The sequence below is a fragment of the Drosophila obscura genome, unplaced genomic scaffold (genome assembly GCF_018151105.1).
Source record: "Drosophila obscura isolate BZ-5 IFL unplaced genomic scaffold, ASM1815110v1 contig_186, whole genome shotgun sequence".
NCBI lineage: Eukaryota > Metazoa > Arthropoda > Insecta > Diptera > Drosophilidae > Drosophila > Drosophila obscura.
The window spans coordinates 11,087,423-11,103,073 of NW_024542774.1; the positions used below are offsets into that span (position 1 = coordinate 11,087,423).

At 45.7% G+C, this 15,651-nt stretch overlaps 4 protein-coding genes across 8 annotated transcripts; 1 reads left to right on the top strand and 3 right to left on the bottom strand.

Moving 5' to 3' along the window:
- Positions 1 to 8: 8 nt before the first annotated feature.
- LOC111079960 (GPI ethanolamine phosphate transferase 2) lies at positions 9 to 3,354 on the top strand. Its single transcript, XM_022375308.2, has 8 exons — positions 9 to 263; positions 332 to 710; positions 769 to 948; positions 1,008 to 1,138; positions 1,199 to 1,413; positions 1,479 to 1,693; positions 1,749 to 2,479; positions 2,542 to 3,354. Exons 1-8 carry the CDS (start codon positions 100 to 102, stop codon positions 3,323 to 3,325), a joined length of 2,799 nt encoding a protein of 932 aa, XP_022231000.2. The 5' UTR covers positions 9 to 99; the 3' UTR covers positions 3,326 to 3,354.
- Positions 3,283 to 6,486, bottom strand: LOC111079959 (origin recognition complex subunit 1). The gene is made up of 3 exons (XM_022375306.2): positions 5,033 to 6,486; positions 4,090 to 4,974; positions 3,283 to 4,019 (listed from the first exon to the last, which is right to left on the bottom strand). The coding sequence occupies exons 1-3, from the start codon at positions 6,351 to 6,353 to the stop codon at positions 3,424 to 3,426; spliced, it is 2,802 nt and encodes a 933-aa protein (XP_022230998.2). The 5' UTR covers positions 6,354 to 6,486; the 3' UTR covers positions 3,283 to 3,423.
- Positions 6,487 to 6,930: 444 nt separating this feature from the next.
- LOC111081838 lies at positions 6,931 to 8,295 on the bottom strand. Of its 4 annotated transcripts, none has more exons than XM_022377990.2 (5): positions 8,122 to 8,295; positions 7,917 to 8,061; positions 7,735 to 7,860; positions 7,522 to 7,671; positions 6,931 to 7,332 (listed from the first exon to the last, which is right to left on the bottom strand). In XM_022377990.2, the coding sequence occupies exons 1-5, from the start codon at positions 8,247 to 8,249 to the stop codon at positions 7,111 to 7,113; spliced, it is 771 nt and encodes a 256-aa protein (XP_022233682.1). In that variant the 5' UTR covers positions 8,250 to 8,295; the 3' UTR covers positions 6,931 to 7,110. The 4 variants fall into 4 exon arrangements, with proteins under 4 accessions (XP_022233682.1, XP_022233681.1, XP_022233683.1 ...); XM_022377989.2 differs by having other exon boundaries at positions 6,931 to 7,464; XM_022377991.2 differs by having other exon boundaries at positions 6,931 to 7,464; positions 7,917 to 8,056; positions 8,122 to 8,144.
- A 220-nt stretch (positions 8,296 to 8,515) lies between these two features.
- LOC111079950 (zinc-type alcohol dehydrogenase-like protein C1773.06c) lies at positions 8,516 to 15,314 on the bottom strand. 2 transcript variants are annotated; one of them, XM_022375292.2, is made up of 3 exons: positions 15,118 to 15,314; positions 9,645 to 10,466; positions 8,516 to 9,573 (listed from the first exon to the last, which is right to left on the bottom strand). In XM_022375292.2, exons 2-3 carry the CDS (start codon positions 10,370 to 10,372, stop codon positions 9,156 to 9,158), a joined length of 1,146 nt encoding a protein of 381 aa, XP_022230984.1. In that variant the 5' UTR covers positions 10,373 to 10,466; positions 15,118 to 15,314; the 3' UTR covers positions 8,516 to 9,155. The 2 variants fall into 2 exon arrangements, with proteins under 2 accessions (XP_022230984.1, XP_022230983.1); XM_022375291.2 differs by lacking the exon at positions 15,118 to 15,314 and adding an exon at positions 11,467 to 11,719.
- Positions 15,315 to 15,651: the final 337 nt, after the last annotated feature.

A 15,651-nucleotide genomic window follows, 5' to 3' on the forward strand; every position in this document is an offset into this window, starting at 1 on the left:
AACGATAGCGCTTTGTTTATCTTCTGTTCTGACTCTGACAGGCGGCACTTTCTGGTTTGCTGGCAGGAAAACGGGAAAATTTCCAATGCAAAAAGCGATATGGAGCACCACAAGAGTCGGATGGGGTACACGCTCTGCATGCTAACACTGTTCATCTGCGGAGCGGTGCTCTTCCTCATTGGATTCTTTCCAGCGTCTTATTCGGCTTCGGAGGAAGAAAAAAGCATACCCAATGACCGGCCAACAACGCTCCACGGCGTGAAGTAGGTGCACCTTATCGGTGTGGGCACGCGACTATATATAACAATATGATAACGTGTTCTCTTTTCAGGCTTGAACCGCCGCCAACGAGCTACGACTCCTTAATACTATTCCTTGTGGATGCTTTGCGCGAAGACTTTCCCAGTGCCACGTCCATGCCGGTGGCATTTTCCAGGGCCTGCGAAAAGTTGACGCTTCACGTGGACATACCAACGGTGACGATGCCACGACTGAAGAGCATTACCACCGGCACACTGTCCAACTTTATCGACATAGCGCTCAATGTGGGCCACACGGAGCAGTTGGAGGATTCACTGCTGCATCGGCTCAAGCAGCGGAAGCGCGTCGTGTCCTTTGCAGGTGACCATACGTGGATAAACCTGTTTCCCAGCGAGTTTACCCGGCATGCGGAGAACAACGATTCCTTTTTTGTGAACGATTTTTACGAGGTGAGCACTTGATAGCAACATATATGACCATCGGACATTCAATATTCATATGGCGCAGGGCGACCGAAATGTGACGAAAGTGCTAGAGTCAGAGCTCGAGATGAATGACTGGTCCTTGCTAATACTGCACTATCTAGGCTTGGACCACATTGGCCATGTCGAGGGCAATGCCAGTCCAAAGGTGCAACACAAACTGAAGGAAATGGACGAAGCTGTTCAAAAGATACTGGACCATAGAGTGAGCAATACGAAAAGTCCATGATTTTTGCTAGGTCGAAATATTTTGAACATCCGCAGAATTTTCCAAACTATCTGGTCCTGCTGACTGGCGATCATGGCATGGCTGAAGGCGGCGGGCATGGAGGCAATACGCCAGCAGAGACTCTGGTGCCGCTGTATTTGTATTCGAAGAACTGCTCCAGGCCGAGGCAAGCCACTTAACGTACATTTATTTGGCCACTGTTGATCCTATCTTAAACTTTTTTCAGTGCTGGCACTAAGCGATATAACCAGATCGACTTGGCACCCACCTTGGCTGTGCTGCTCTCTGTGGAGATACCTTCCCTGTCCATTGGCTGCCTGATACCGGAGATGCTGCAGTCATTGTCATTGGAGCACGAGATGTACGCCTACTTTTACAACGCCCATCACCTGCTGAACAAGGCCAGAGTAAAGTTCGGCCATGAAATAGTGCGCCGCAGCGGTGTGTATGCTGCAACATCCATCCTGCCTATATCCTCCTCTGATCAAGCTATAGAATATTTTTAGATTACTACACCTGGTATCAGAACGCGACTCTGCTGCACAGACAGCTACTGTTGCCGCTGCGGGATGGGGATGGCAGCGGGACCAGCCAGGTGCTCTATCAGAACGCCAAGTTGAATTACATACGTGTGGCGCGCGTGATTTCCGGTCTCCTCTCTGAGTCGCTGGTAAAGTTTGACTACGGATTCATCGTCTTGGGACTGTCGCTCACCACCGCTGTAAGTACTTGGAATTAATTTCAATGTGCAGCATCCGTTAACAATAGTTTTTCAGACATCCCTTCACATCGTGCTTAGCGTCCTGTTCTTGGACCAAACGGAGCAGCTGCAATTGGACAGCCTGAAGGCGGGGCAGTTGCTGATCTGTCTGGCTGTGGCTGCTCTGGTCAACGTGGCCAGCCATGTGTTCGATATAATCTTCACAAGCTCATTGCTTTATGGCATCCTACTCGTCGTGCCCCTAGCCCTGTCCATTTATCTAGCATTCGATGTAGCGCAGGCTCTGCTGAAGATAGCCCTGCCACCTGTATACACTCGTCGCCTGAGGCTCTCCATTCCACTGCCGCTGCCCCTGCTCATATGCTTTGCCATCCGCACCTTCACGCTGGGTTCCTCGTCATTCATAGAGTTCGAGTACAAGACCTGGTACTACTTGGGCAACACTCTCATCCTGCTGACCGCGCTCAGGACTTTGCGGCGACGCATCACCAAGGCCAATGTTGAGCTTGACGGGCGCCACTTGCACAAGATTGCCTCTGCATGTCTGTGGCAACAGCGCAAGATTTTTGTGGTGCTCATTCTGCTCACGCTCATGCGTTACCTGCATAGGTTCCATGCCATCCGCAGCACCCTAATGCTGTTCTCGCTGATGCTGCTTTGGGCACGCCTGCGCAAGTTTGCCCAACTGCCGCAGACCTGTGCGAGTGCAGCGGCATGCTTTGTGGTCTACTGCTATCGCGGTCTCAACGGTCAAGTGCAGTTCTTTGAGCTGCCCTCGTACCTGACGTATGCCCAAATCTATCTGCAAGTCAAATGAACTTCCCCACTAATCGTTTAATGTTTTACAGATCTCGCTTCATGGTCCCCACTCTGGTGATCTTCTGGTGCTGCCTTGCACTGGTCTTGGTGCTGGGTTATCGGGCGGCGCTGCCACAAATTTGTTCAGATAAAAGCTTCGGTGAGATGCCGATGCCGCCGAAAAGCGTTCTGCTGCAGCTGCTACAGGCCAATCTGACCAGCTCCCTACTGCTGGCGGCTTTGCTGCAGAAGGTGCAGAACATCATACTCCTGCCTACACTCCTCATAGCACTGGACGAGACGTACAAGCTATGCGATGCCTTTGGCACCAGTGCCCGGAAGTTCTCCGTACGTCTGGTGCACGTATACAAGATCATCATGACCATATTCGTGGCCAGAATGTTCTATTTCTACCAGGGCAACTCGAACAGCCTCTCGACCATTGACCTGACACCGGGCTACATAGGCCAGACGAGCTACAATCCGGCCATTGTCGGTCTGTTCGTCACCCTCAACACATACAGCGCGGAAATACATTCCTTCCTCTACCTTATTGTGCACACGCTCCGTTCCGATCTGCGCAGTGTGGGCATCATGCAGCTGCAGCCGCCTTATTCGATTGCCGCAGACTCGCTGATAGCGCCCCTCTATGCCAGCCTGGTCATGCTGCCGGCAGCCTTCTACCTCTGCCTAATGGTTGGCTTCCGCTACCACCTCTTTATCTATTCCGTCTTCTCGCCGAAGGTGCTTTACGACTGTTACACGGTGTTGGTGTTCTATTTTGTATTTTTAATAACGAGTTTGTACTTTAAATTGTTTAAACGGGACGCTTAAATACTACATTTAATTACATTTACAACTTTTAAAACGCTTAATGGATAAATAGTGAGCTATGAAATTGTCTATGTAAGGAATACGAATATGAATGATGTTCAGTTGGCTGCCGCAACCTCTCCCACACGGAGGGCATAGTGGATATCGTCAGCGCTGACGTTCAGCAGAATTTTCTGAAAGAGATCGTTGCGCGAGTGCTCGCTTATGATGAGGCGCTCGGCCCCCAGCTTGGCGCAGAGCCGCAGGGCTCGACCTGGCGGTGGCAGCGAGACGCCCATGAACGCTGCTATTGTCTCCACCTGGGTGTACACACCCATGAAGGTGGACTCCTCGACACCAGTGCGTGTGACCTCGGCGGCCACAGCTTGCAGGAAGATCTGCTCCAGACGCGAGCAGTTCTTTATGGCCTGCACCTTTGCGCTCGCTATCATCTCGCCCAGCGCCTGCTGCACGTGCAGCATTGTCACACACTTATCCAGTGCCGTGTCAGCTATTTCCGTGGCCCGACGGCAAATATCCAGCGCACGACGAGCATCACCCGACACTGCGGCCACCTTGCGCGCCACCAGCTGAACAGCCTCGCCCTTGAACGCCTCTGAGCCGCCCAGGCGGGCGGTGACTATTTCCTGCAGCTGTTTGTGTGTGTATGGTTGGAACGTGAGGCGAGTGAGTCCCAGTCGGGAAGTTACTTTGCCTAGAAAATTGCCAAGAGTGGAAGCGCTGTAGTGGAACCGCTTGATGGCTGTAGAGGATTGGTATCTTACCCATTAGCAGGCGTTCGGGGAGATCCATTGTGTTGGCTATTGTGACCACAACCAGTCGGGCAGCCGATTTGGTTGGCCAATCCAGCAGATTGTAGACCACATCCTGGCGCCTGTTGCACAAGATGTCCAGCTCATCGACTAGCAATACTGTGGTCACGCGCCTCGGCGCCGGTGTGGTGAATCGCTTCTCCAGCAGCGTGTGGGCGTGCTCCCAGGACACAGTCTTGCCCGTAAGCTGTTTGTATATCTGGACATAGGCCTGGCGCGGCTCGGTGAGCCGCATTCCGTTAATCTCAAGAAAGTCAAAGGAGGGCAGCTTGTCCTGCGCCACCAGGCGCTGCAGAGTGCGAATGACTCCTGTGACAGTGGCCGTCTTTCCAGTGCCGGGAACCCCAGACACATACATGCAGCCACCGCACTGGTCCTGAATCTTGCCTTCCAGGAAACTGTAGATGTTCTCAAACTCCTTTTCGCGACACGGCAGGCTCTTGGGCACAACAGAGACGTGGAGCTGCTCACGTGCCAGCTGCAGCTGGGACTTGCGAGAGTTATCCACGGGCTTGCCCGATCGCTGCTGCATGCTGGGACTTAGTTCGCCGGAGCGGATCTTCTTTAGCTTTTGCGAAGGTGTTATCGGTGCAGCTGTAGCTTTAGTTGCTGCATTGCCATGAGTCGGGGTCGCTGCCGACTTGGCAGCGGCACTTGTACGTCGGGCTCGGGTGGGCGTTTTCTGAACAGATTTGCTTGGCGAGTAGTCCGCATCCACGTCCTCAGTGGACATCTTCTTACGACCTCTTTTGGGGGTGGATATTATTTCGTCGTCTTTGAACACACGCTGCTCCACAATGTTGGATAGCTGGATGCTTCGTCTGGGTGTGCCTTCAGCTGAAGTGGAGCAGAGATTAACGTGGGTCTCCCAAGAGGGGACTATCTTCCGACTTACCCAATCGACTAGTGGCCGACTTAAGGATGCTCTTCCGTCGCGTCGAGGGCGTCAGCTGTGCGCCGGCATTGCTGTCCAGCGGTTCCCTCGCTTTCTTGGTGGGAGTGTGATAAATGTCCCCATTGCTGACACCAATTCGCTTGCGTCCCTGTGTGGTTGGTGTGCCTTTGGCATCGTCAACGGCTAGGGGATCGTGGTCTATCGATGAGAGGCGCACAGACTTTCTTCGCTCCGAGATGCGCAGTTTGATTTTCATATCATTTGATGGTGTCCTCGGGTCAGGCGTCTGCTGCACTATTGAATAGTTCAGGCAGTCCGAGTCCGCCGTGGTGTCAGCGCCTCTGTCCAGACTGAGATTCAGGTTGCGGCGTGCAGCCGACGCCCGGGACTTGGGCGTCTCCACCTTTGCGTTCTTTTCGGTCAGCGGGGAAGCCGTCAGATAGTTGGCATTAATCTCTGCCTCAGTGGCGGAGCTCTTTTTCTTCTCCGACAGCCGCACCACGCTGCGTCCCCCAACTATCTTGATGGGCGACACTTTGTTCTCGCAGCTAAAGTAATTGACATCAACAAACTCCAGCGAACTGGCCGCGGCCATCGAGGCCCGTCTGCGCTTCTCCGTGGTGGCTGCTTCCCCAGCAACAGCCAACAACTTGGCTTTTCGCGCTGATGCTGATCCTGTTTTGGTTTCATTGCGCCTTGACACCGATTTCCGTGCCCGGGATGATGATTTGTCATCGGGCTCGTCCAGCTGTATCTCCAGGGGTATCAGGCGATAATGCTTCTTCACCTTGATGAACTTGTATCGGCTCACAAACATGGGGCAGCCAGTGGATTTCAGTTTTCCCGAAGCGCGTTGCACTATCTGCTCGGCAGAGAGTTGTGATGTGTTTTCCAGTACCAGACACTTTCGGTAAATGGCCCCCAAGGCCACGTCGTTGTCGTAGGGACGATGCTCTTCGATCACTTCCACGCCAAAGTCAATGGCAATATCATCTGCATCAAATTCCTTATGCGGAATGGCGCTTGGGCGTGAGTACCACTGGACGATTGCGCGACAGGTCTCTTTGTGGGTCATTTCGCGAAGCTCGTACAGATGAAGGATCTTGGCCACATCACAACCATCCACCGTATCTGGCTCTGCCGCATCTGCATTCGATACCAATATGTAGTCGCCCACTGCTAGTGTCAATGGGCCGTAAATGCACTTCTCGTAGAAGTACACGTTTTTGTGCTCCAGATTTTTCACAAACTTGCTGGGGTCGTGGCTACCGATCCACTTCACCTGCTGGCAACAACTAATCGCATTTTCTTTGTTAACCATAGCGTTGTGTAGAGTCGAGCGAGCTGTTTTAGTTCAGAAATTCTCCTTCGTCAGCAATTTAAAATAGGTTGAGTTAATTTTTTCGTGCCCTTCCCTTTGCGTTGATTCGTTTTGGCGCAATTTTTGTATCGATAACATCGTCAGCTATTTAAAATAGGTTAGGTTGTGGAGGTGTCAAACCATCGAGGGCACTATCGATAGTATCGACCATCGACTGTTTTGCGACTATCATGATAGTATAGAGCTACAGTTGTTGCGCTTTTAATATGTTTGGGTTGCTCTAATGCTGCTATAAAATACGAAGACAAATTTGTAAACAAATCGACAGGTGGCATCTAATTTGTACAATGGACAAGTTCCAAAAAGGTTTCACCTCGGAAAAGAGAGCTAATTTTGAAAAGCCACCACGAGAGCGAATAATATCGATATTTTTGTATCGATAACATCGATGGTCTTGCAGCCCTGGCCCTGCTTTCCAGTACTGTTCATCGTGTCGTTTCCAGCCATTTTACAGCACTGTCCAGCTGTATTTGAATAAAACGTTTGAATTCAAATCCAATCCAATGAAGTTGATACGTAATTAATGCAGAAGAGAAGCACCTGGATATATCCAAGAATATATTCGCGTGAGCCCAAGAAAAAAATATTTTGCAATGCTCGCTGTAATCTGCGAGTTCATTTGTTGTTTTATTTTGTGTGTGTTGTCTGCACATAGCAAAACCTTCCTGCCTTCCTCGCTTCACAACCTTTGGTCCACTCAACCCCAAATTACCGGAACTGTAGTTTTTTTTTTACGTCTCCTCTTTGTAGTGCTTTTGGGTTGTGCGATCGTGCGCGAGTCAGTGGTTTGGGGTTTTCTAGTGGGATTTTCGACTGGAGCAGGTTCATCAATGTCATCGTCTTCGTAACCGTTGCCATCGTAATTATCTATATAGGTTGTGGTGGACGGAGATGGAGGTGACTCTATTTTGTGAAAGACCTGTGGGTAGATGGTTAACATATAGAGGATGATGAAGTCGTTGAAGAGGATAAGAGATGCTAGCAGGTAGTCTTGGATGCGCATCTCCGCAAAGCGGCCGCCATTGATTGTCTGGGCATGGTACATCACGAACTGAGAAGGACAAGGATAAGAGACGGCTTGTTCCAAGGGGATGAGACCTAGACCTACCATAAGCACAATGAGCCCAATTAAAATCATATAAGCGTAGAACGAATACGGCACATGCATAATTTTGTGCATCATACTCATGAAGACGGTGACAGAGAGGAATAGGAAGGCCACCACAAACAGAATTACCACATTCAGGGTAAGGTCTTGCTATGAAAGATTATTTTATCGACATCGACGGTTACAGATTGGCTAAACGCAACAAATATTTACCGGTAAAACAGATCCGATTAGTATGAAAAGATATATGAATGTCACACAGACCAAGAACCATATGAGTAAGTTTTTCCAATCCGTTTGGGCCGATAGGGCAAATAGTCCGATGATCAGAGACTCCACCTAAGCGGGGGGGTTAAACATGAGAAAACTCAACAGCACGGACAGTAATTACTCACAATCAGTATGCAGATCAGCCAGTTTAGGCAAATCACGAATCGCAGCCCCTCAAAGAATATGAACATCGTGAAGAAAATCATAGCACAAATAAAGCATACAAAACTTATCCAATAATACAAGTTGATGGTCTCGCGAAATTCTATGCTGAAGATTACAATGCAACGGTACAACGCCACCGCTGGACTAAATTTCAACCAAACTCACACAAAGCAGACAGCCAGCCACTGGATTAGGGCCAACACCATCCAAACCGTTGTTATCGTATAGACAATGCAAGAGAATTTTCTACGGGACTTGCGGTAGGCCCGAAGTCTCCGGCGGCGATCTTGCATGATCCCGTCTATAATAGTTGTTTATCCGTATCCGTATACAGCCGTATCCGTATATGTATATGACATACAAGTCAATGAGCCCCTTGTATGATGTGCTGTCGGATAAATAGTAAATAACTAACACAGTAGAAACTGCTAGACGGCTGCACCAGAAGTCAGAGGCAGCTGAAGTGCAGTAGCCAACATGGACATGTGGCCATCATTGTCACCATGGCATCATGGGGCTATGCTACATATATATGGGCTGCCAGAGAAGCTTGTGCATTGGTAATTGGTATGCTTTTATTTATGAATAAGAGTAGAGTATAATGTTGTTTTGGGTACGTATGTACGTAATGAGTATAAACATCAAGCAATTGAATCAAACATTTTGCATCGCATGCGTAACAATTTTGTGTATAATATTTATAACATTTATTGTGTAATCCGCTTCTGCTTTGGGTCTTGTACGTAATAAATCATTAAAGAATATTATCCGACTACTACTGAATGCTGGGTGCTAATTTTGGATGATCTGTACGCATACAATGCGCCAAAGTACAAGCAAGATTTCGGGTTTGGTTTGGTTTGGTTTGCTTACAAATAAAATAAATCACAATCTATATATATGTACACACAATAATACTCGAAATGCTTAAAACTCTAAATCAATGAAACGAAACGAGACGAGGAGAAGCATCACTGGTATGGCTACAGTCCAAAATAAAGGTACCAAAACAAGGGCCAGGCCAACAAACAAATTAAGCACAATTGAATTCGCCTCGAGAGTGTTGCATGTTGCAGGTTGCTGGTTGTTGTTTTGTGGCTGTGTGTCACTTGAATACATCTAACAGATATCGATATTGAATGAGTTAATGTTAATGTTTTTTGATAGCAGAAAATATGCCTTGGCCTCCGCGCCTTTGTCTATTCTATGTCGTGGAAGCGAAGAATGGCGCGTCCTGGTATTTCCGAGTTACACAGCTTCTGGATAACCTCGGCGGCCTGTTCACAGGGGAACACTGAGTGTGGCGGCGGCTCAATCTTTTTGTTGGCCACCAGCTCCACCAGTTCCGCCAGCTGTTCGGCGGTGCCATTTGAAATTGGCGTTATCTCCTGCTGGTACTCGTTCGACAGCCTTGAGAACTTGGGTAGCAACTTCTCGGCCACCTCGTCGCTGATCAAGACAACACCGCCCTTGGATAGGCAGTGCATGGAGCGATGGAGACTTCTGGATGTTGTACCAAAGTCAATCACCACATCGACAGCCCCACCGCACACATCCTTGGTGCGCTCAATAAGCTGTGGCTCATACAAGCATTCATTCCACTGCACAACGCTGACACTACAAGGGGAAAGACAACGAATTTGTACATTAGTAATCCGCCTGGGGCAGGACAAGAGGTTTTCACTTACTTCTTGATCTCTGTGGCCAAGCGGAAGCCCTCGTCCCGAAGACTGGCCACTGTGATGTCCACATTATCGGCGCCAGCCAAGGCAAAATGATAGGAGGCGATACGCACGGCCCACAGTGCAAGGCCGCCAGTTCCGACAATTAGGATTTTGCACTTCTTGTTTTGATCAGAGCTTGCGCGCTCAGCGAGGATCTGTGTGACCACCGCTTGGGCCTTGAAAACGGCGTTCATGGCCAATAGGGCGCCCGTAGGCAGCATAGCTGCCACTTCCATGGGCAGGTTGTCGGGTATGGGCACGATGTGCTTCAAATCGGGCACCACCAGCAGTTCGGCATAGCCGGCCGGGGTCTCATCGAACGGATAGACAATAACGCGCTGTCCAATACGCAGGCCGCAGTTGTTCGCCTCAGTGACCTCTGAGCCAAGGGCCTCAATTACGCCAGCCACCTCGAAGCCCGGAAAGAACGAGCCCTCTCGGATGCCCTGGTGAGCGGGCGACGACATCGAATTCACCGACGGACAGTAGTCACTCAAATCCGAGGACACTGACGACATGCTGGTTATAGAATTGGAGCGATCCCGACGACGATAGCACGCGCCGGCGCACACAATCCTGATCCGAGCACCCAGTGCTGGCGTGTCCTCGATGGGCACAAAAAAGTTGAAGACGCAGTTTTTAGCCCCCGGACCGGGCGACTCAATTGACACTTGGCGACACAATTTGTTCATGTTGTGTGTTGTATGATGAAGATCTGTATCGGTCGGCGGCAGAGCAGACGTCAGGGATAATGACTTCAACGACAGCGAGGTATCTGTTGTTCCGCTGAAAATACACAAAGGATACATTATGTTAACCTCATAAACAAAAATCATCTAGTATCTGTATTGTCCCCAATAGAAAAGATTCATAGATTAAAAAATTCAAGATTCCAGATTTCGAGTGGATAAAGTCTTTATCTAATTGGTAGGACTGGCTATAAATCGCATTCCCAGCAGAACTTGATATGCTATCAAAAACTTGTACTCTACGTCCGATTTCCCATACTCAAACACAACACAAACAAACGATCATTCTAGATTTCAATGCCAACAACATTTCAGCGTTTCCCAATCCCCAATAGAAAAGATTCATAGATTCAAAAATTCCCGATTCCAGATTTCGAGTGGATAAAGTCTTTATCTAATTGGTAGGACTGGCTATAAATCGCATTCCCAGCAGAACTTGATATGCTATCAAAAACTTGTACTCTACGTCCGATTTCCCATACTCAAACACAACACAAACAAACGATCATTCTAGATTTTCAATGCCAACAACATTTCAGCGTTTCCCATGTAAATAATATTCACGTATGTAACTTTGTTTCTTTTTTCGTGAATCGGGTGCGCCAGCTAAGGCGTATCTGTAAGGCCAAGTGGGCAGGCTTTCATAGATAAATATTTGTTATTTATTGAGCATTCGGAACAGCAATTCCTGTTCGATATGGATCCCTTCACCTCAATGACTTGAAAACACTTCAATTATCGGATGACGCCAAATCTCATTAGATTTGCTTAATATATGGCCAGCGGTGGAAAAATAATTGCTCATAAAAAAGATAAAATTTGTTTGCCGCTAGTTTTTATATTGCCTCGGCTGGCTCGCCAATTAGTGGATATTCCAGATATGCCAGAGAGATAAGAATGACTGAATGGGATAATCGACCCATCGCCAAGTCGCACCGAGATAGTCGAAATTTCCCAATATTTCGTTCCTGCCGCTTTCATTGAGCCATAAATTAGCTTTATGTACATATGTATGTATGTATGCACGTTTAGTTTACCTTCTTGAACTATGCAAATTGTGTGGTAGACTGCAGATATCGACCGGCATTCTGTATGCTTCTCTTCGCTTTTGTGCGTTTATAGTTACTTCTGTGTTTATATGTATGTATGTATCTCAATGTAGCACAATCTTGTAAATTACAACTAACACTTTGCTTTAACACTTTTAAAAATATTGTTAGACGGATCTTTCTCTTTGCTGCACTTTGTTCAGATTTTCGCGTCTTGACCAGCGCTCTTCCAAAGAACAACTCACTCGAATGCGCCGGAGCGGCCGCTAAAAAGCAAACAGGCCGGCCAAGGGTATATTAAACAGAAGGTGATGTAAGACGTATTAGGGTACTGCTGTTTGTAGAATTTATATATGAGATAAAATATGAATATTTGTCCGGAGAATATGAGAGTATTTGATTCAAAGAATCTGAATCACCGGTTACAATTTAAGTAATTGCCATACCTTTTGCATAATATAACCTGCGAGCACAAGAACAACTGATGTTGAGCACGCACTGGCTGCCTGATAAATAAAGGCCATGCGTCTTGTTCTTCCTCTCTCTCTCTCTCTCACTGCATTGGATTTCTCCCTCCCCAACCCAACCCCCAACCCTTGTCTGCTGGAATATAAAATCTGTAAAAATGCATTTAGTATACGTATGTACATATATAAAAAGAAATATTGTGCCAAATGAGAGCATTTTCATATTTATTTATATCGTAACCATTGCACCCAGGTACTACCTCTTCCCACCGAGTGTACACAAAATTTGATGTAAATACGTAAATATGTATGTATGTTACTGAACTTATGCCAGTGTGCGAGTGTTTCCGAGATGGCGAATGTTGTTTATCTGAATTTACACTCCCGAATTATACATATATAGCAGAGGACGCATTAGTAAGAGGGTCATAATAAGAAAAACAAAAGTTTATAATAATCAAGAACGGTATATGCATTTGACCAACGCGTGCCACAGATTTATACCAAAACAAAGTCCGGAGAGCTGGTCAAAAACTCATTGTCATGGTGCCAGCGATTGTGTTGCCGGGCGGCGGTTGCCATCAAATTTATTTTTGATATTTCTACGACAAAATACAAGCGTACATATGTATGTATTTGCAATACTGTGAGCGGGGGTGATGAGGATGCCCCATTAGTCACGTCGGAGTCTCTGCTACAGCGCATCACATTCTTAGCGATTAGGTCTTAGTCTGTTTCGAATGCAAGCTACTGATCTAGAACACTCCAAACATTGACAATTGACAAACAGTCAAAAACCTGAAAAAACAAACAACAATCTTGCATAAGGTTGTTATACACAGTGGACGACAAAAGTCTGTAAACGAACCCTATCAATATCAAGTTTATCCAGGAGTGTCACCTATGTACATACATACATATGTACACATGTATCTATAGTTGGGCTTTAGTTTGTGTAAGAGTGTTTCATTTATTTGGACTCCAGTTCAATGTTAGCACATATTAATGTTGACCTAGGTTGTGGCTGCTAAGATTTCGAAACAAATGAAAAAGATTTCTGTGACAACGAAAATTACACATATGTATGTATCTATATATGTACATTCATGGTTATATATTTCGAGCTTGTTAGAGTCAACAAGAGAAGCATAGAAATACATATGTATGTAGGTACGCTATAACACTTCATTCCAGCAGTTCCACAATGTAAATAAATATGTATACTTTTTCCATCCACAGTATGTATCTATCTCTCTCTCTCTCTCTCTGTTTGCATGTGGAATGTTTTTGTTTGTAAAACGCGAGAGATATGAAGGTGAGGTGGATGTTTGAATGAGAGTGGAAGAGGGCAAGAACAACAGAGCCAAAGCCAATCCAAACCTGAAGCACGTGCTGGATGCGTGATAATCACGCACTGGCTGGCTGACAACGTATCATACTCTCTCTCTCTCTGTCTCTCTCTCTACCTCGCTCTCTCGCTGCATCGGTGTTCTGTCTCCACCCCATCTCCACTGCAATGGACTGGAAAAAATGCGGCAGACAAATGCGGAGATGAGTGAATGTGTTGCTTTGTTTTTCTTTGTTAGCCATATACATATGTATATGTACATACATATGTACATTTATAGTATTTATTATTATTATTATTTTTCTAAAAAATTACATCCTACAGCATCCAACCTAGTTTTACCGTGTTCACGAGCGCCACCCTAATTACCAATCATAATTCAAGAATTATTTACACTCAGATAATCCGCTCAGAAAAGACTTCAGTGTATTCGTTTCTGACGAAACATCAGCTCGGAGCAAAAGGCGAAAGTACCATTAAAAATACAACGAATTTATAAAATAATTACGAACAATAAATGTACATACATACATACATATATGTATATGTATGTACATACATATCTTCAATTAAGTGCTCGGACTCAGCTCCAATTAAGAACTTTGAACAAGAAGAACTTTGGACATGCCGAAGACATCATGATCCTCTCTCCTCATCTCGATCAGCTCCACACGAGCTAACTGTTTACTGAATTATTTATTTATTTGTTATTCTTGCTATTGTGGGACCACATTTGTTGCCACATTCCAGTTAAATGTATTTAATGGGTTGGAATCAATCAAACTTAATGATTGATCGAGAATGCAAATTTGTCGCAATGTCGCGCCGAAAAAATGTGGGCTACTTTCAATGCATCTCGTGGCCGACAGCAGATGTATAAAATTATGCAGAAACGAGGCATAACATTTTATTGCACTCTTTGACAGTCGACCGCGATGAACTGGGCTATTTTTAGTCTCTTTGTGTGGTCGAAAGCGATCAATGGCGATCGCAATCATGAATGCTCTGCCCGAATTTGTTTTTCCTTGTGTTTCCCTTGTCTTTCCATCCACACGGCGTGGCATATGTATACTTTAATTTACTACCTTTGATTGTGTATTAAGAAGCTAAATATGTATGATTATAAATTGTGCGATATTCGTAATGCTCAGTAACCGGTATTATTTTGGGGGTTTTGTTGACTTGAATACTGTTCAGATTAGAGAGCATTTAGTTACTGTTATCATTGTTTTGTTCATGAGAACCTATGTTGAGGTACTTTATATTATTTTCGAGCGTGGAAGCGTTCTGGCAGCACAGGGTTGGCCCAACTCTTCAAGTGCTGATAAGAAAATGATATTCATATGATGGCTGAACGCGTGCTATTGCACTTGTAAAGACACAAACAAACTTTTTAATTTACGAGGCACTTTACAACGTTTACTTTTGATGGTCCCTCGAAATGTTGTTAACTCTGTGATTCTATGAGTTCCGCCTGTCCTGAGTAGAAAATATAATATGTACATACATACATACATATGTACATATTACGGTAGGTAAGTAAAGATAATAGGACATCATATGTGCATAGATACATAAATGTATGTATAGAGACAAACATACATAAACACTCGATTATTCCGGCAAAAAAAAAACGCCCTGTTTGGAATTCAAATTACGCAGTAGAAATTCTCAAAGGACGAAAAATCGAAACTGGAACGGTGCCGACGCCAGTCAAATATGAGAAAGGTGGAGGAAAAAGAAGCAATAGCCCCCTTAGACTTAGCTCCATCTTAAGCATGTCACGAAAGTAAATTGCGTAATATGGATTAATTCACAACTTACCTTGTAAAAAAGTTATTAGCGTCGCTATTCCACGATTATGTATATAAAATGCTTCTAATGTTAGTTATCAAAATATGTTCTGTGTCTGTTAACTTTATTTGTAATTATTATAAAAACGCCTTTGCAGCGTTGCAAATTGTAGTAACTTTTTGCCACTCTTGTATTGCTTGCCAGTCCTTGTATACTATTTCATTTGCGAAGCACGGCGTACTGCAGAATACACAGGTTTGACTTTGAAGTCTCCTTTGCTAAATACAAACGAACCCAGTGTGTACGTTTAAATGTAAGAATTGAGATTGCGCAGAACACGCAAAATTTTTGCAGTTCAAAGTTAACCGTTATTGCTTTGTACGTCGGAACTAGTTCGGTATTGGTTCTTTCTCTAAAAAATATCAACAGAACTACATTCTACACGTAGTACATATTTTGAAAATGATAAGGTATATTTTGGTATATTTCTGAGGGTCAGGCGGTTTATTTTATTGATAAATCCGAGGTCACACTGATTCTCTAAATTATACCAGTGCTGCCAAC

Bases quoted from the DNA above. Each gene is read 5' to 3' on its own strand.
- LOC111079960 (XM_022375308.2), top strand. From the start codon at position 100: ATGGAGCACCACAAGAGTCGGATGGGGTACACGCTCTGCATGCTAACA. The intron at 949-1,007 runs GTGAGCAATACG...GAACATCCGCAG, and splicing joins AAAAGATACTGGACCATAGA to AATTTTCCAAACTATCTGGT. The intron at 1,139-1,198 runs GCAAGCCACTTA...AACTTTTTTCAG, and splicing joins AAGAACTGCTCCAGGCCGAG to TGCTGGCACTAAGCGATATA.
- LOC111079959 (XM_022375306.2), bottom strand. From the start codon at position 6,353: ATGGTTAACAAAGAAAATGCGATTAGTTGTTGCCAGCAGGTGAAGTGG. The intron at 4,975-5,032 runs GTAAGTCGGAAG...GCTCCACTTCAG, and splicing joins GTCGGCCACTAGTCGATTGG to CTGAAGGCACACCCAGACGA. The intron at 4,020-4,089 runs GTAAGATACCAA...GCAATTTTCTAG, and splicing joins CCCCGAACGCCTGCTAATGG to GCAAAGTAACTTCCCGACTG.
- LOC111081838 (XM_022377989.2), bottom strand. From the start codon at position 8,249: ATGCAAGATCGCCGCCGGAGACTTCGGGCCTACCGCAAGTCCCGTAGA. The intron at 7,861-7,916 runs GTGAGTAATTAC...CCCCCCGCTTAG, and splicing joins GGCTGATCTGCATACTGATT to GTGGAGTCTCTGATCATCGG. The intron at 7,465-7,521 runs GTAGGTCTAGGT...TGTCCTTCTCAG, and splicing joins TTGGGCTCATTGTGCTTATG to TTCGTGATGTACCATGCCCA.
- LOC111079950 (XM_022375291.2), bottom strand. From the start codon at position 11,516: ATGCCGGTCGATATCTGCAGTCTACCACACAATTTGCATAGTTCAAGA. The intron at 10,467-11,466 runs GTAAACTAAACG...GTGTATTTTCAG, and splicing joins AATTTGCATAGTTCAAGAAG to CGGAACAACAGATACCTCGC. The intron at 9,574-9,644 runs GTAAGTGAAAAC...TTCCCCTTGTAG, and splicing joins TTGGCCACAGAGATCAAGAA to TGTCAGCGTTGTGCAGTGGA.